At 36.6% G+C, this 20283-nt stretch overlaps 2 protein-coding genes across 2 annotated transcripts; one reads left to right on the top strand and one right to left on the bottom strand.

The window, feature by feature from the left end:
• Positions 1-1703: 1703 nt before the first annotated feature.
• LOTGIDRAFT_195892 (hypothetical protein) lies at positions 1704-9040 on the bottom strand (the record flags this gene model as incomplete). Its single annotated transcript, XM_009065800.1, has 11 exons — positions 8219-9040; positions 6952-7057; positions 6718-6824; positions 6140-6318; positions 5376-5595; positions 4947-5070; positions 4513-4605; positions 3885-3993; positions 3201-3383; positions 2306-2442; positions 1704-1801 (listed from the first exon to the last, which is right to left on the bottom strand). Coding segments are annotated over exons 1-11 (1830 nt in total), but the record flags the coding sequence as incomplete, so codon positions are not given.
• Positions 9041-16416: 7376 nt separating this feature from the next.
• LOTGIDRAFT_130625 (hypothetical protein) lies at positions 16417-19994 on the top strand (the record flags this gene model as incomplete). The annotated part of the gene is made up of 3 exons (XM_009065799.1): positions 16417-16490; positions 17011-17177; positions 19795-19994. Coding segments are annotated over 3 exons (441 nt in total), but the record flags the coding sequence as incomplete, so codon positions are not given.
• Between the last annotated feature and the right edge of the window lie 289 nt (positions 19995-20283).

The raw sequence follows: 20283 nt of genomic DNA, 5'->3' as shown, positions 1-20283 counted from the left end.
ACGTTAAGTTCTGGACGCAAATTACTTAAAATAACTTGAAATATATTGAAAAATACAAATATGTTATCTACGAAAGCTAAGTAGGGTTGTGTTTCGATGTTCACGATAAATGCTACTTGGGGACCAAAGCAAAAAGCATTTTCACATTGGGACAACAGCCATAAAAAGAACCCGCCATCGAAATTTGAGTCTTCAAATCCATGTGTGTATAGAATTATCCATGTTTGAAAGTTAAAATGATGACTCGTCTTTTCTTGAGACACTGTGATATATAGAAAAGATATCTATAGAAATACAGAGTAAAATTCCTAGTTTGAGATATTTTTGAAGGAATTATGCAATTTTCGTACATTTCTAGTACTTCTGAAGACTAATTTACAGATATTCAAGACTTAAATCAACACCTCAAAATGGCGCACCTGTCCCTTTAAGATCACTGCCATTTTACCCATCTACCAGCATTTGTTTTTAAAAAAAAAAAAAAAAAATATCACATAAGGCACATTATTTTGTTCGCTAGCAACAGCACATTCTTTAAGGCTCTCTTTCTGTCTGACTTAATCAGAAATGGATTCTAGTTCTGGTTCCACATGAAGTCTGCTTTCTCTGGCAGCCATTCCATGACCGTTCATTTTGGACGGAGTTCCACACGGAAAGGATTTCATTTTCATATGTGGATTTTTCTTTTTGGAGGGATTTTTACTTGAGAAAAGATTGGGATTTGTAATTTCCTTACGCATTTCTGCTAAAGTATCATTTAAATCTTGCAAATGGCGGCTAAATTTCGACCCTTTTTGGTTGTCAGGTAAAAATTTGCTGGCAGTAAACATATTGTATCTTGGCGTAGGAACTTGATGATGAGGCAAACGCACTTTGCTTTCCGCACACATTTCCATATCTTCAATATCAGAGTGCTTGACCGGCACCTCCGCGGCCAAGGACAATGCCTCAATACTACGTCGTTCGATAGAAAATTGTACACTGTTGGCCGACATGCGGCTTCGTACTGATGTGTCACTTCCTCGTCGGTAAAAAGTAGAATGCCGTCTTTGTTTTCCGAACCTGCGCATTTCTGTCTCGTTTTGAGTTTGGCTGCTTTCGTCTGGTTGAATTCGATTCATTTTTGCACGTTGACGACGTCTGCGACGTTTTTCCCGCTGTTTTTTCTTCTTTTCCTCGCCCTTTTTCTCGTTGACCATGACCAGAAGTTCAGCCAATGATGGGCCTTGACTTAGTTGTGAATCCGCAGAAAATCTTCTCGAGCCTATCGATGGAACATCTGAAAGAAAATTTGAAATATGGAGCGAGTTAGAGAAAAAAGTTGGCCTTGTAGAGGAAGTCAACGCCTGATGATACTCTGCAACTTGGCTCGTCAACTAAATTGAATTTCAGAGAGTCCACATAGCAAATAGCGTCATTCTTAAACCCATTTGCCTTAAACTTGACAATTCGGCGGCTGCTGTCATGGCAAATTTTCCCTCATTGCATACTGTAATGGTGTCAACTGTCAAGTTAGCACACAAAACTCCATTCCATCTTTTTCATGGGTTGTTTGAAAATGCAGCAGAAGACTTAAAGCGACTAAGACAAGCTGCTAATGTGAATAACTGAACGGCGATATCATATGATGTTTCTGACATTGAACCCCTGTCCAGTACTCTACCTGAATCTGAATATCTGCGGCCAGGACCAGCTACAGGATGTATCAGACCACCACGACGGCGAATCAGTTTGGGCATGGCTTGTTGAAAATTTGTCGACATGTCACGACTCATTGCACTACTAAAATCGAACTTCATTCCTAGAGAGCAAGAGAGAAAAAAATTCAATTAGAAATTTAACGCAGGACTATCCAGTTTTCTTTGAACTTTTGGAGGCACTGACCATGGCAGATTTTCTACTGCCCTAGCAGACGACAATCCAACTCGCTACTGACTGAGCTATTCCACTGTCCTAGCAGACGACAATCCAACTCGCTACTGACTGAGCTATTCCACTGTCCTAGCAGACAACAATCCAACTTGCTACCAACTGAGCTATTCCACTGTCCTAGCAGAGGTCAATCTAACTCTCTATCGACTGAGCTATTCCACTGTCCTAGCAGAGGTCAATCTAACTCGCTACTGACTGAGCTATTCCACTGTCCTAGCAGACGGCAATCCAAATCGCTACCGACTGAGCTATTCCACTGTCCTAGCAGACGACAATCCAACTCGCAACAGTCCCAGAAATAACAATAAATTCTGATTCAGAACTCCCTGTGATTGGACAATAATGTAAAATATGATTGATGAAGGCTGCTTACCTAAAGGATCATCATGTGTACTATGAAAACTGATTGACATTCGACTATTGTTGATATTTTTACGTTTTTCAAAAGCCTGGGCTATCATTTTATGTTTCTTTAACTTGACTGGCTTATTGGACGGTTTGTGAAACACCCTAGAGTATAAAATGAAATAAATTCACTTGTGATGAAATGAAATTGTAACGAAATAAATTCACTTGTGATGAAATGAATTTGTAATGAAATAAATTCACTTGTAATGAAATAAAATGAAATAAATTTACTTGAAATGTTAAAACAAAATAAATCCACTTGTATTGAAATGTATCAATCACTTGTAATGAAATGAAATAAATTCACTTGTAATGAAATAATAAATTCACTTGTAATGAAATAAATTCACTTGTAATGAAATAATAAATTCACTTGTAATGAAATGAAATAAATTTACTTGTTACTTGTAATGAAATAAAATAGAATGAATTTGTAATAAAATAAATTCACTAGTAATGAAATAAATTCACTAGTAATGAAATAAATTCACTAGTAATGAAATTCACTTGTAATGAAATAAATTCACTGGCAATGAAATGAAATACTTCACTATGTAAAGAAATAAATTTGCTTGTAATGAAATGAAATAAATTCATTTGTAAAGAAATAAATTTGCTTGTAATGAAATGAATTTGTAATGAAATAAATTCACTTGCAATGAAATGAAATAAATTCACTTGTAATGAAATGAAATAAATTGAAATGATTTCATAGGTCCGTACATTCTGCTCATTAATATCGCCTCACAATGTCATGCAGTGTTCAATGAGGAAAAAACATGGCTACTCTATGATTGCTTCTCAGATCTATTTTCTTTTGGAGAATCCACATATCCTTTAAGTTAATTCTTGTTACTTACATTCTAAGGAATCGTTCCCAGGAATTTAACGTTGCTTTATTCCAAGACCAAGAACTCATGACAATTCCGGCACCAAAGAAGGCAAAGATATGTATCTCCATGGCAACGATACTGGGCTGATTTTCAATATGGCAGACATCAGAGGTGGAATTGGTTTGAGTAATAGTTACATTGGCTTTACATCTACAAACAAAATGATTTTCAGAAATTTTGAAACGTTAATCAAAATCTCGTTCAAAGTATGGCAAACGGGCAACGCAATGCAGAGTGCAATGAGGGAAATTTTGCCAGGACAGCGATATTAGACTGCTCTTTATCAATTTCCAACTGTCGAGGGATCTTTAACCTGCACAGCCTGTAGCACACGAGGCCTCGGTTTATTGTTCCATCTGAACGACTAGACACTTATCGAGAAATTGTAGTGGACTCCTCTAAAGAGAAGTGCCATCAGGTGTTTCGAAAAGAGTAAGCAAGGTCTGCTTCGCAAACCAAAGAAATCAACCAGGGATTCTGTTGTATAGTTATGACACCTGGTAAGTCCAACTGATGAATATATACTCTTATTGACCAAGTTTGAGACTTGAAATTTTATCTAAGAGGTAGTGTTCCTTTAAAAACAATCCGTCAAATTTGATAAAGTGATAAAAGAGAGGATGCTGGGTAAAATTGCGAGAGAAGACTTACTTGTAATATTGACTAAAGCTTTCTCTCCATAAATGTTCGTTAGCGAAGGTATAAATATGGACGGAGAGGGTGACCAGGACAAACAAAAGAGATAGACAGGAGAACGTACCTGAAAAACACAACTTACATTAGTCAGGGACAAAACCGATCTCCTTGACAGAAAACTGGTACCCTGGTGAGTTCGCTTATCGCTACACAAACAACTGGTACAGCCTGAGTCTCACGGTCAAATTACGTCGTTGACAACCCGAATGACATTAATGCAAGGTATGACATGAATTTCGACCAATCAACGCCAAGATGACAATAGCCCAAACCCGTTCCTTAACCCGTTCCTTCGGTGCAAAGCTTTAGCTTTAGGGGCCCACTTTAATTTGACAGTAGATTGACAATTTCCTTTCTTTTTTTTCAGTTGCTTTTCTTCTCCATTGTAATCTAACAAGTTTTCAACAACAATCTTGTTCTAATGACATTATTTTTAACCAATCAAAAAGTGTCTTGTAGAACAGGACTGTGGTAGAAAACTTGCTAGATTAAAATGGAGACAAATGATCAATGCCAAGCGGTTTGACTAAGGATCAGCTGGTAGAAGGACTGCTCTGGAACTTCAAATTGGTAGGTCACTCACCGAGTCTGTAGATAGTTTCTCTAAGTTTGGAGGTAGCTTTAGCATTCAGAAATATTGGTGCTGCTTTGCGAATCTTGATCAATGTTACCAGTCCTGAAAGAAGGAAGATTTATTGAAGATGTGTTTGGAAAGGATTCCCCCTTAGTGATGAATTTTGCAGGGGGTGAAAAAGCGTCTGCTTGCTTGCTTGCTATATGGATTCATTCCCAGCATAGGTTGAGATAATACCTTTGGATTTTCCCCCTGTCAGTGATGTAGGTAAGAGGGTCTGACATGGAAACAGCATCTAGTCAGATGGGACAATAAACCGAGGCCCTGTATGCTACAGGCTGTGCACGTTAAAGATCCCTCAACAGTTGGAAATCGATAATGAGCTGGCTAATGCCGCTGTCCTGGCAAAATTTCCCTTATTGCACACAACACAAAACACTTACCACTGATAAGAAAGAATAAACCAGTAACTAACACTAACGCTATAGGTGTTAACACAAACCCAGCACGAACGCCATGTTTCATGTAACCCACAAAACATATCCCACTTAGAGAATCACCATCTATCTACAAAAAAAACAAAATTTCACGATGGACATTTTCAGCCAATTTTTCAATACAGAAAACACATAGTGTATATTTGTGAATACAATGCGCACCATTTTAACATTCAATCGCGGATAATTCTAGACACACATGGATTTGAAGACCCAAATTTCGACAGTGAGCTATGAACACTATTACTGATTGGCTTAGTTAAAAAATTCCTGTTTCTGAGACTAAAGTATGATTGGTCACAAAAAAAAGGCGCACTGTCCCTTTAAGTCCCTTTATGAGTTGAAACTGTCTTGATACCTAAAGATATCTCTTACCTCCGTCATTGCCAAACAGATGATGGACAAAACCAAGGGCAGTAACCAGCTGATCAGGTGAAAATAGGCTGTTTTACTGGACAAAGAGTCTTTGGGTGTTCCCAGGGCTTTGAAGGTGAGATGCCACGAGTAAGCTAACATCACAAACCACATGACCCCTGCCATCATGGTGTAGTAGACCATTAAAAATATAATAGTACAGGAGGCTGTTTCACCTGATCTGAAATCATTAGAACATCCATGAAACAAAAAGATAAAACCACATTTAATGAAATACAGTCCAGGGCCTAGGTGCAATATAGGTGTTAAGGTTTGATCTGGTCAGGGTGATGCTTTCGGAATTTTAAACCCGGTTTCCCTTGTCAGTGATGCAGGTAAAAGGTGCTCAGATGGAAAAGCGTCTAGTCGTTCGGATGGGACAATAAACCGAGGCCCTGTGTACTACCAGGCAGGCTGTTGGAAATCAACTGCTTGTGCCACTTTCTTGGCCAAAGTTTACCTCTTTACACACTGCAAGGTGTTGCCCAAATTGATTCAGTGGGATACAAGACTCAATTCCATGTCATATTCCTGCAAATTTCACTTTTTATTTCAAAATTCCCATAATATAAGATGAATTCCTGCAAGAGTACAAGACTTCCAGACTCCCAATTTGAGATTCACCCCACAGACAATATCAGTTCTGGCATCTCCTACAAACTGTGCCAGCCATCCAAAGGAACGACAAAGAAACAAGCAAATTCCTGCAAGACTCTCAGACTTACCCAATTTGAGGTTCACCCTGCCTGGCAGTGCCATCAGATCTACAGACAATATCCGTTCTGGCATCTCCTGCAAACTGTGCCAGCCATCCAATGGAACCAATGAAGAAACAGGCATTGATATAGAATAGAATCAGCGCTGGATAGCGACTGGCATTCTTCCAGTCTATCAGGAATGTTAGCTGAAAACACACAAAAACAGGAATTTCTGGAACTGTCCTTTGGGAGTAGTTTTCATTTGACATGCTAAAATGGAAATGCCTTTTGTGCCACTTTCAGTAACTTTATGCAAACATGGAAATGCCTTTTTTTAACAATTCTTTGTGCAAAGCAGCAAACAGTTAAAAATAATTCGATGCCAACATAGAAATGCCTTTTTCCACTTTCAAGCTCAAAGCAACAAACAATGTAAAACAAGTATATGCCAACATGGAAATGCCTTTTTAACAACACTGTTCAAACAATGTAAAATAAGTCGATGCCAACATGGAAATGCCTTTTGTACTACATTATGTGCAAAGAAGCAATTTGCTACTGAACACAACCTGAACGAACTATGTGAACTGAGCTTCTTAACTTACCACAGTGAACAGAGTACACACCAGACATATAGAACCAAACACGCCAATAAATATATGAACTTCATCATGTTCTTCTTTAGTGAACAGTAAATTTTGGCAGGGAATTCCTTTAAAAAAAACAGAATCAGAATTCAAAGGTCATCTACATGTTCAGCCCCTCCACCCCCCACCTCCCTAAGACCCTAGGCTAGGTATAGATGCAGATGTATGGGATATATTTTGATTGGTACCTACCACAACCAGGGACGTCTGTAAACCAGCTATCTTTGTTTTCTGTTAAAATTAATGGATGTTCACATTTAGCTGATGTATTGAACGCCAACTTTTCATAGGTGTCTATCTGAAAAATAAACACATTTATTTATTTATTTATTTATTTATTTATTTATTTATTTATTTATTTATTTATTTATTTATTTATTTATTTATTTATTTTTTATTTATTTATTTATTTATTTATTTATTTATTTTATTTTTTTATTTTTTTTTTTATTTAATTATTTATTCATTTATTTAATTTATTTATTTATTTATTTATTTATTTATTCATTCCTTTATTTTTATTTATTCATTTATTTATTCATTTATTTATTTTTTTATTTATTCATTTATTTTTTTATTTTTTATTTTTTATTTATTTATTTATTTATTTATTTATTTATTTATTCATTTATTTTCTATGTATTTATTTATTCATTCATTCATTCATTCATTCATTTTGCTTTTGGGTTTGTCAACTCAGTAACCCATTCAGAGAGTCCACATGGATAATTGCAATTACTTGATATATCTTTTTATCTAAGGCTTACTTCATGTCCATATGAGAAATTTATCAACCGGTCACGTGATACTTGAAGTCAGACAGGACCGTGACAAAGATCTATGACTGTGTTAATTTGATATGTTAAGAATCCATTGATAGGTACTTCACAGTACTTGTTAGTACAAACTAATATTGACCTATCATATCATTGTAACTACTAAATATACACACTTCTTTAGTCTTGCTGATAGGAATGAATGATTGGGAAAATTGGATGAATAAAATGAATGATGGAATGAATGAATGAATGAGTGGTTAAATTATAGGATAAATGAATAAATAATTAGATAAATGAACTGAATGAATTGATTAGATGAAAGAATGAAAGAATGAATGAATGAATGAATGAAGGCTGAAGTTAATGAAAGAATGAATAAATGAAGGCTGAAGTTAATGAAAGAATGAATGAATGAAATCTGAAGTTAATGAATAAATGAATGAATGAAGGCTGAAGTTAATGAATGAATGAATGAATAAAGGAAGGAATGAATGAATGAATGCTGAAGTTAATGAATGAATGAATAAATGAATGAATGAATGAACTAATGAATGAATATTGAACATTTAAAAGCATATTTTTGTCATCTCCAAACATACCTTACCACTTTCACAGCCTTGGAGACACAAACTTCCTAAAAGAGTATCCTAGATATAGAACACAAAAAAAAACCTGCCTACCTTGCAGCCAGACACAAACTGAGGTTGATCACATCTTAAAAACTCGGGCCACGATCCATCGTGGAAAGACTTGACGATTTGACACGGCTCCCTAGTTCGTTCACACAGTTCACGACTTGGTAGCTCTGTCTTTCCAGTCTCATTATCACATTTTGGTAAATAGACGGAACACAAAAAGGGCTGGATAACCTGCCAACATTGTGGCGCATTCTGTAATCCGCTCCACAAGCGTAATTTTTCGTAAACCTCATCTAGCGAGCTCGAATCGGCAGCGAAAGTCAGTGACGTAAACTTTATGGGCAGCGTGGCTCCCAAACACATGTTCGTTGTTAACGGAATGCACGTTTCATTCTGGTTATAGCATTTGTCATTCTCTTCTGCTAGGGAAAGTTGAATTTTGGCCATGATGGACATCCATAGAACGAGTAATTTCCACCAAGACGTCATATTTGTTTGATTTTTTTTAAAAACCATTTAAATCATATGCTTAACTTTTTACAGTTGTGTCCTTCCATATACATTGAACATTTTATTCAAATTTTGTGCTAAGACTTTGTCATCATTTGTCTTCCATATGCATTGTTAATTTTTTCTCATAATTGTTCTAAATTTACATGCTTGATTTTTGGCTCAAATTGTCTTCCATATTTAATGCTCAAAATATACTTTCTTTCAGGAAAAGAAGCAATATTTGAAAAAAATTATTGCTAAAACTGGTGTAAGTGAGTATGTTTCAATTTTTATGCCTATTTCATTTACCATACACTTTCAAAAAATAATTGCACCTCTGCGCTTCCATATAATCGGCTTCATCACTCCACAAGCATCACTGTAAAAACAATGAAAATCCATGCACCGTTATATAATGTCAATCTCTCTGTATTAGATCTACATTAACTGTGTATATACTGGTCAACATCATTCATATTTTACACTTAAGCCAGTCAATATCACTCGTATACCACAGTCGGTTTCCTTTGATGTTTACCGTTATCGTGAATTATTGTTATAACTTTGAATATTCTTTGAAGTTGTCTGTATTTTTATCAGATATGCAAGAAATTTACTTTTTAGATCCGTCCATAGCAATTGTTCGGAAAGAAATCGCAAATGTCGGCTAAAATGCACAAAATTAAAAATTTTGTCCAAATTTTATTTCACTACCGCCATATTGCTTTCTCCTAAAATTCACATCTCAAATTACAAAAAGTTTACAAGAAATTTAGGTCGTCTCCATCCTTCCCCTCGTAGACAAGTTTATCAAGTTTCCCCATACACTTTACTCTTAGATAATGAGACTTGTAAATCGAGAAAAAGAACATATCAAGCCTCAGCCACACTAAGAAATGTTACCCAGACTGTTTCTCTATTGTCTAAATTACTTAAAGGTGTAAAAGATTGAAGTCTTTGTTAACCGGGCGTAAAATAGATGGGAACATTTTGGTATTGAGAAAGGGACTGGATTATTAAATCAAATGGGTATTTATTGAGTGGTTATTGCCGTTTCAATGAATTGAAGTTTTACACCCCACTTTATTGCCGAGTTCAATCGAGATTGAAAAAAAAATTTAAATCACTCAATATGCTTATCCAGAGAAGGATAAGATGGGGATGCTAGCCACGAGGAAGAAAATATTGGTGACAGGGGGGGAGAAGAGAGATAGGGGAAAGAGGAGAGAGGTCGGGGCTAAAGGAAGAGATAGGGGAAGCAGGAAGAGAGGTCGGGGCTAAAGGAAGAGATAGGGGAAGGAGGAAGAGAGGTCGGGGCTAAAGGAAGAGAGATTGGGGTTAAAGGAAGAAGAGAGAGAGGTTGGGGAAGGAGGAAGAGAGATCGGGGCTAAAGGAAGAGATAGGGGAAGGAGAAAGAGAGATCGGGGCTAAAGGAAGATGAGATAGGGGAAGGAGAAAGAGAGATCGGGGCTAAAGAAGAGATAGGGGAAGGAGGAGGAGAGATCGGGGCTAAAGGAAGAGAGATTGGGGTTAAAGGAAGAAGAAAGGAAGAGCTAGGAGAAGTAAAATAGGGAAAGTCAGAAGAGAGGTAGGGAAAAATGAAGGGAAAAAGACAGAGGGAAGGGAGGTAGAGATAGACGATGAGGGAAAGCAAAGGGGAACAGTGTAAAGAATTTCTCATCAAATTGAGAAAGGTCTTATACTAGACAGAGGGTAAAAAGGGGGGGGGGGGGGGGGTTTCACTTTCTTTTTTTCACAGATATTTTTTTTTATACATGACAGAGTCTTAAGAAAAGACGAGTCGTCATTTTCACTTTCAAACGCGGATAATTCTGGACACACATGGATTTGAAGGCTCAAATTTCGACGGTGAGCTGTGAACACTATTACTGATTAGCTTAGCTAAAAAATTCCTGATTCTAAGACTAAGGTATGATTGGTCAAACGGATGGCGAAATTACGTTCAAATCTCCCTGGAAAAAAATTTAGTCTCACGAGCAATTGCGTGGTATACCACCCAAAATTCTAGTGAATGACCGAAACGTTGAAAATGGGTCGGTCATCCTGTTATTGTTCCCTCATCCTATTTTCATTGAAAAATTCAATCAACAGCAAGCTTGACCTCTGATTGTTAAAGGTCACCATTGCCGAATTCAAATAAATAGTTATATTGTTTTTGAAAGGTGGTCGATGACAACTTGTTTATTTGTGTTATGCGAAATTTAAAAAAAATTAGGTATTCATTCATGGAAGTATACCAACATGATATACACCAACATTGCTGAAAGTTCATATAGCTAAGGCAGATTTTTTTAATGGCGGTCGATGACAACTTGTTTCCGTTATGCGAAATTTAAAAAAAATTAGGTATTCATTCAGGGAAGTATACCAACACGATATACACCAACATTGCTGCCAGTTCATATAGCTAAGGCAGTTTTTTTGGAAATTGTGTTCGTAGCCTTTTAGAGCGTCAACATAGCTTAAACATTATTTTGATCTTTGAGTTAGTCTGCAATCCTTTCAGAGAGTCCACACAGTTAATTTATTTTTTGATTCTGTCAACTTAATGTGATTGGACGTGGCCGTAAGATTACGCAATCTGATTGGCCACTATGATTTTTTGGTTTAAGGATCGCTGCATTGTGATTGGATGAAGCCATATAATCGTGCAATTTGATTGGTTACTACAGAACAAAATCTTTCCCGCCATGAAGGATCTTCGTAAAATTTTAAACCAAATTTTCCGGCTCGGGTTTTGCTTTTTCGGGCCGATGTACGGCTTACGCATTTTAATCAAATAATGCGCAAATATATTTTTTTCTAATTTTTATGTGGGATAGCCTCTTACAACATGCGTTCGCGTGTGTTCCACGACGGTGTGGAATGTTCTGAATTCAACGAATTTGATTGGTTTTTGGTTGCGAACTGTGCCCTATAAAAGAACGTTTCGAAGAGTAAAAACCGCAGTTCCCAATTTGGTTGTTGAAAAAGACGCCATAGTGGTACCGGATATTTTGTAGTAGTTTTTCAAAACGCTAAGGTAAGGACGATTTTTATTTTAATTTTTTGTAGATCCCCTTCTTAGATTGACATGTGTTTCGGATATACAATTCTCATCAGGACAGTTCGTTTTGGTAGATTACATTAAGGTTTTGGGCAAAGGAAAGAGTCTTTTGGAACAGAAGCAAGAATGGTTTTGAATTTTAAATTTTGTAACTCCCCTATACTTCGATTGACTAGAGCTCATATCATGCTGCCGATATGTGTTTCAGATACACAATTCTCGTCAGGACAGTTCGTTTTGTTGATATGGGTTAGCTTTCTAACATTGAACAGCTTTTGGGCAAAGGAATGAATCTTTTGGAACAGAAGCAAGAAGGGTTACAAAGAAATGGCTTTATCTTCTTTGTAGCCTATCGCAAATACTGAGCACATACCGACGTGATACACAACTATTATTTCCACCTTGCTTGCAGATTGCGCCTGATGGTACAAGACTGTCCGTGGATCTGGGACTCGTCATGGTTTGAGTTATCAGGCCTATTTTGCAGTCAAAGGGACATAACTCGAAATAAGTTCGACGTTTCAAATACAGACTACAAATAAATTCTTTTTACAAATTAAACTGATTTTCAAATTGCTTTCAACATATCTTTCAACGATTTTGATACAAGTTCATGTATTTCATATTGACAAGTGGTTAGGATACGTGCTTCGGATACACAACCCTCATCAGGACTGATAGTATCATAAATTTGAAATATAAAGGTTGTAAATCGGCACAATATGCGAGTTTAATTTTTGATGTTATTTTGTGTTCCAGATGATGGCAGCCAAGTTCCTGGTACTTATCCTGATAGTCTGTAGCATTGGTACCTTCATGGTGGATGCCAACTGTACTCCTGGAGTAGAAATCTGCAATACCTGTACCAACAACGAGCAGTGCCTCTTCCAACACGATTTCCAGGGATGCTCCTTCTCTTGCGTCAATCCGACCGCCTGACGAACGAGATTCGTCCGGGTACGAGTTATTCCGGACGACTTTGAACCTGAGGACGAACACGTACACACCAACAATTCGAACGCATTTAGATAATTTTTGGAACAATTCTAAGTTACTGATTGCTTGTCTCTTCTGCGATCACGGAAACGCATCCCACAGAACTTGTGTACTACATTGGTGACTTTCTGGCTGGCTCTATCACTGGTAAAGCGAAAAATTAGATAGCCGGCCCCTATCATCCAGTCTCATTGTATAAATCTAAGGGAGAAGTCTGGGTGTTAGAGACTATTATTTAGAGGGATATATCCCTTGAATTTATTTGTATGCGGAATGGAAATTTGAAAAAGTGTGCATCTGTCGTTTTAAAGATATGATTGGACAAAATTTAATGTTTGCGAAATTATAGTGCGAAGACCGCACTCTAAACTATTTTGGCTTAATTGTTATTGATTTTCTGCGCTCTAAGCGCACTCTAAATTGTGAAGCGCACACCTTAAACTAGCCTTCACAAAATGATCTTAAATTGTATACCGCACACTATAAACGGCCTTGGTGTCGTATATGGAAGGGTGTTTACGACTTTACTACATCATAGCGTTGGATACAGTCCTCTACAAGCTTCCGTATACGTCAAACCAAATTTTGAACTGCGCCGTAGGCTCTTTGGGCCGTTTTATGAAACTTTTCAAAAAATTTCTCTATGTCCATGAAGCCGAATCGCAAAAACATAGAGCAAAAACAGCCAAAAGGTACAATGTTTCTCTTCCTATTGTTTAAAAATTTGGTGGATTTGGTGGGTTTTTCTATTTTTTTTCTATAACGATATTATATTTCTATATTCTTTTATATTGCATGCGACATTAGAAAATGTAAAAAAAAATGGTCGAGTATTACACGAATAAAAAAGTAAACTTTGGATTTTGTTTTATTGATGCTTTGCTTTATATAATCTGAGAAGAGATACGGGCATTGCAGTCATGTTGTTCATGCATGTGAAATGGAGCTTGGTTCTGATCGGAGCTGATTCGCCAACTTTTTCCATGTCCAAGTGTCCCAATCTTGCACCAACGACAACAGGGGCTGGGTAGAATTCCCCCCTCCCAAACACCCATCTTCCCCCCAAAAAGACCTTCATTCCCTTAGGGCTTGCAGGTTTCTAAGCAAGCATCCATTTACAGCTGGGTTGACTGGAATAATGAGGATTCTGTCTACCAGCTGGTCCTTGACCAAACCTCTTGGTATTGATCTTTCCTAGATTATCTGTACCCATTTACAGCTGGGTTGACTGGAATAATGAGGATTCTGTCTACCAGCTGGTCCTTGACCAAACCTCTTGGCATTGATCTTGCCCAGATTATCTGCATCCATTTACAGCTGGGTTGACTGGAATAATGAGGATCCTTTCTACCAGCTGGTCCTTGGAAATATCTCTATATATCTAATGCCTGGGGTGGGGTTTGGGTGAGGAAAGATGACTTATTCAGTACCCATTTACAGCTGGGTTGACTGGAATTATGAGGAAAGATGACTTATTCAAGGTCATCGATGTTTTATAAGTGTCGTGGTGGACGTATTATGCTCACTCTTTCCAATCACCTGAACCCAACGCATTTGTGAAAGCTCTGCGTCCCATTGGGTTTTTATAGATATTATCTGTTGTCGTAGTCATGGTGTTAAAAAATGAAGTTATCTCCCTTGGACCATGATTAGCATGAATTCTATGGGAAATAGCTGATGGGTATTGAAAGCCGTCAATCCAACATCGAACCAATTTCGAAAGCACTGTCCGTGGCATCATCGAGGGAAAGACCGAGTACACACATATTTCAATTCGGGAAAATTAGTTTACAAAAGGAGAAATTGGTTTCTGAATAAACGATGGGCCAAATGTGGTCCGAGTTTTAGGCTATTAACCAATTTACTTAGAGATAAGCGATGGTTGGTTTTGCTGTAGTAGCCGTTTTCAAATTTCGTGCGAGAAATCACTCAAAGAAAATTTTTCTAGGCTAATTTGCAATTTTCGCCATTTTCTGGTAAATATTAGGCCGACCGGTATATGATATTAAAGTTGGTGTTTTAGTCCATAATCTAATGGATGGGCGAAACAAATGACAATGTCAATGATCAACAAAGAAAATATTCATAAAAAAAAGTCACAAAATTTCGGGTTTAATATTATTTCAAGTGAAAAATGTCGGTCTTTTCATAATTTTTAACATCAAAACGTTTCTCGGTGTTTTGCGCAAAATTGTGTAATACTGGATAACCAAAGCTTCAGAAAATGGCGGATTCGGCAGACAGTGTTGTTGACTCGTCCCAGGTAAGACCCATTTTTGACGATTTATTACCTTTTTAGCCCCTAGATTATGTCTGAATTATTTTATTTAGTTTCCATTGATGAGGGAATTTTGTCAAAATTTGGAAATATTCTTCAAATCGTCCAAAACAGTGCGATCTAGAATCGAAGTGTGGAATAGTCACGATTACTTTGCCACTTTTGGCCTCTGCGCAATTTTGTTATGATTACGATTTTGTATTTGTTTACGTTTTCTTTACCCGAATTTGATAGCATTTTTGGGAAAAAACATGTGCAATTTGAATGAATTTTGTTTATGGATTTCTTTGCAAATAAATTAAGTACATATTTTTAAAAAAAAATTTAAGCTTTGTTTTTCTGGTGCAAAGGGAGGTAATTTCTGATCAAATTAATTTTCAGACCACAAATAACTTATAAAATTTTTAGTTTTTATAATATTTTTGATCTTTTTATTGTAGCGCAAAAATGAGGAAGGAAGAATTTCAGAAGCTGAAGAAAAAATAATGTCAAATGCAGGTAAGCCTATTGTCTTTTTTTCTGGAAGCAAGGCAGAAACCATGTTCATTGCTGGAACTCCCAGGACTAACAGGAGGTACGCCCAAGATCTCATGGTCAAATTATCGATTGCAGGAACCCCAAAGATGTTACTGTAGGGTATGACATGAATTTCGACCAATCCCTGATAATCTCTGATGATGGAATTTCTATTAATTTCTTTCAGACAAAGACGATGCCAAGGATTCTGAAGACAAGAAAGACAACTCTTCAAGACCTCAGACGCCAAACTCTTTGATACCTGACCAGGACCCTGCCACGTTTTCAACCCCGAATCTAAAAGGTAATGTTTTGTATTTTCAACCCTTTGAATACTGAGTTCTTAGTAACACACTTTGATGATTTCCAACTATCCAGGGTTCCGTCTGGGTGTCCTGTTGCATTCTTACATCCAGACTCTTTTCATTTTTTTGGCACCAGATTCCATTAAGCATTTTTTTGAATTTGCTATGGTATTCAAGATCCTGCGACTAGTGTAGTCTAGTGTAGGATAGTGCTGCTGTCCTGGCTAAGTTTTCCTTATTGTACACTGCATGGTGTACTGGAAATAAGGTTAGAGTAGGCTAGTACTGCTTATTTGCTGCTATCTTGGCTAAATTTCCCTCATTGCACACTGCATGGTGTCTCTGTCACCAGTAGCCCAACTCCATTCATTTCAAAAAGGAAAAGTAATGTCCAAAATCTTAGACAATTTTTTTTTTTTCAATTTTAGGTGTTCAGAATGAAGGGCAGACGACACCTAAAACACCGAACATCTCGACGCCACCTGGAACACCTTATTCCTGTACCACGGACAACACTTCTACCTCAGAAACCAACACCCCCACCACTAGTACTCCAAATACCAGCACCCCAAACACACCCAAAAACAAAATGCCCCACCGGTGGGGGATCAACTGGAAAAAAGGGGAGAAGCTTGAAGCTATGGACTATATGAACAAATGGTAAGCACTCTTCTGAAATTTTTTTGTGTATCAGGAACACTGATAGCATCAATTTACACCATTCCAATTTTCAATCAGACGTCTGTGGTTTCTGCAATTCCACTAAAACTAAGTGTTTGATGACATCACTAATCACGAAGGCCTTATGTGATACAAGCATATTTTGTGATTAGTGTTAGATGGTGATGAGAACATAGTCTCATGAAAGCACTGGCCTAGGTCACAAAGAAAAGATTTATGATAAAAAAAATCTTTACTTTGTTCGTTGGCACTGGCAAAATTAGTGATGTCATCAAACACTTAGTTTTAGTGGAATTGCAGGAACCACAGACATCTGATTAAAAATTGGAATGGTGTAAATTGATGCTAGCAGTGTCACAGATACACGTAAAAAAATTGAGAAAACTTCTTTACAATCTCTTTAAAGACTCTATTCATGAGTGATGGTCAAAAACGAGTCCATCCATATGCATAAGCACAATTTTGTTACCAATAACACCAGAACTGATTCTATTTTTAGGTATTTGGCTAAAATAAAAGACATAGACTACAAGGAACAGTCGGTACTGATCCATTTTGAAGGGTGGAACTCAAGATTTGATGAGTGGTTTACTGGTGACAGTGAACGTATGAGGCCACTGACACGATCTTCAGGCAGGCCACAGAAAAAGAAAGTTGATGGCGTGAGTATTTTTAAATCACTTCTTTGGACAACGACATCATGATATAACATAATATTAGATAACCAATTTTTTTTTTTGTCTGCATTGTAATCCGACAACTTTTCTGCTACAGTCTCATTATTTTTAACCAATCAAAGCCTTTCATGTAGAACCTATGACTAGATGACGAAAGGATGATAAGTAGATGTGTAACGGCTTCTCTTGCTTTCGCTATCCCATAATTCATGAGGGTTATCTAGAAAAGGTTCGACATGATACACTTTGATTGGTTAAAAATAACATCATTAGAAAACTTGTTAGATTACAATGGGGATGAAAAATTATCCTCAGGCTCACGAGTGGTCTTGGTCAGAGGTTTTTGTCACCGATTAGTGTTTGATAATTGTCTCCGATAGTTTTATCATCTGCAAGAGAGACCGTCATCATCCAATCAGATTCATTTTCCTTTCAATTGCATGATCCGTGGTTATCGACATAGTGGAAAATGACTGGTACATTGATTTGGATGGGACCTCTCTTTCATACCTTTGTTGTAATAAAGTATTTTTGTATATCATTTGTTTCCTCATTTGAACTTTGACCCCCCACCCCCCACAGAAAAAGGGCAATATCACTGAAGGGGTGAAATTTAGTGGATTTTTGGATGGGACATACACCAAGGCTGCTCGTACTACAGGGTGCACGTTAAATATCCGTCAACAGTTGGAAATTGAGAAAGAGTAGGCTAATGATACTATCCTGGCAAAATTTCCCTCATTGTACACTGCATGGTATCTGTCTTTATTAGCTCATTAGGTGTAGAAAAGTAGTATATAAAACTTTATTTTAATAACAGTCTAAATTAATATCATAATTGTGGTCTGAGCCAATATTTTCTGGGTTAGAGTTATGTCCCTTCCTTAAGTTTCACATCAAGTAGAAAGAAGCTGTCATTTCTACTCTACTTTTGGTTTGGGGTAGGTCTCTCTGTAGACATAACTCATTTCATGGTTGACATTTTGGAAAATCACATTTGAAAGTTGTCTTCTGGTATGGAAAGCTCAGATTTGTTTAAATTTTGGGAAGAATTGGCTTTGACAAGCTTTTTTGTGCAAGCAAATTTAATGGGTGTCCTCAGGCTTAGAATTAGTTTTTGTTTTTGGTTTATCAAAATGAAAAGTTAGTCATTTTGTTAGTGGATTTATGCCTAATTTTTACATTTCCTAAGTGTTCGAACAATTTTTCCCTTGTTCTTTGCAATTGTTGATGGCGGAATAGCCAAGAAGCTTGTTCACTTTGTTTTGTAGATGTAGTAAAAGTATTTCCATTTTCAAATCTTAAGTTCTCCTTATGTACACCAAATGGGAAGTTTTGTGTTTTTGTTGTTGAAAATAAGTCAGTAAAAATGACCTTAATTGAGAAGCTAGATTTTGTCTTTTTGAAGTCTAAGATGGCTAGGAGTTGTCGAAATTTAGGCCTAGGAAAACCTCAAGACTTCAATTGTAGTGTGTAGCACAAAACTTGGAAAGGATGGATTTTTCATCCGTCATTCTTGTGTATGGTTTGAATTAGAGGCTGAAAGCCCACCCTAGACCGTGTCTGCCATATTTGTCCTCTTGTCTGTGTTTTGATTTGGAATTCAATGGATTTAGGCTTCATCAAAGATAGTTTTAATGATTTTCAGTTCCAATGGGACAAATATGTTATGATTTGGACGCCATTTTGGTTTGACGCAAAATTAAAAAGGTCTTTTCTCTTAAGGGTAACACCTATAGACCTACTGATTTAAAAAGCTAAGTTCCTGAGCCTGTTTCTTTTTTATTTTGCATTGACTTTTGAATTTGCCATTTTCTGAGGCTTTTTTCAGTACCAAATACTTTTGCTAGTAAGATTGTTTAAGCAAATACTATTTTTGAGATGGAAATTTGAAATTTAATGAAATTTTGGATCCAAAGTTAATTCAATTCGGATGAAGTTTCTAAACTTGCTAATTCGCAAAATTGGTAATTTTGACTAGAAAAGAAAAATTCAATGAATTTTAGAAGAAAATGAATATTTTAGGGGAAAATTCCCCTGAAAGCACTTTTCATTTATGATGGTAATGCCAATTATAAATTTTGACAATTTTTTGTTATGATTTTGAGTGGATTTGTTAAAGGGAAGTAACTGCATTATAACAAAAAAAAATTGGCACAGACCACAACAAATGCATTATATTTTTGCGGTCAGATTCTAATAGTGAACCGTGACCTTTAATATGTTCTATTTTGGTGTATGGAATCAAGGACACTGCAATGGCCCTTAATTATGATTTGTGACGTCATGAAACACTTAGTTTTAGTGGAATTGCAGGAACCACAGACATCTGATTGAAAATTAGAATGGTGTAAATTGATGCTATCAGTGTCCCTGATACACATACAAAATTTAGAAAAAACCCTTTACAATCCCTTTTTGAAAAGTGATGTCATCAAACACTTAGTTTTAGTGGAATTGCAGGAACCACAGACGTCTGATTGAAAATGAGAATGGTGTAAATTGAAATTTAAGAAAACCTCTTAAATATGATATAAGATTTCCCCTTGAAAAAACAAAAAATGTTGACAAGCCAAAATGTAGAAGAGGCATCAAGCTGGCTGAAGTTCCTGTTTATTCTGTATATTTTCAGGAATACAATGTAGGAGAGAAGGTACTAGCAAAATGGTCGGATTCCAAGATGTATGCAGCTCGTATCGAGGCTGCTAATACAGACGGTATGCCATCTCTTACGTTCATTAAAAAAAAATTAGCCAATAGCTTACTGCATCAAAAAGACAAAAAAGCAATTACTAAATGTTACTAATTAATCAAGTCTATTTCACATTAATTCAAATTTTGTAGTCTGAGTTATCCAGAACCTAAATAGATTTCAAAGTTTAATTTGACTCTTTTAGAACTTCGAATCTTTGAGTCGACTCCTTTTCTATCTGGGTTAGCATCTTTAAAGAGATAGATTCTCCATCCGTTTGACTAATCGTACCTTAGTCTCAGAAATGAGAATTTTTTAACTAAGCCAATCAGTAATAGTGTTCACAGCTCACTGTTGAAATTTGAGTCTTCAAATCCATGTGTGTCTAGAATTATCAGCGTTT

This window comes from Lottia gigantea (genome assembly GCF_000327385.1).
Source record: "Lottia gigantea unplaced genomic scaffold LOTGIsca_70, whole genome shotgun sequence".
Classification (NCBI taxonomy): Eukaryota; Metazoa; Mollusca; class Gastropoda; family Lottiidae; genus Lottia; species Lottia gigantea.
This window is presented reverse-complemented; position numbering and strand designations above follow the sequence as displayed.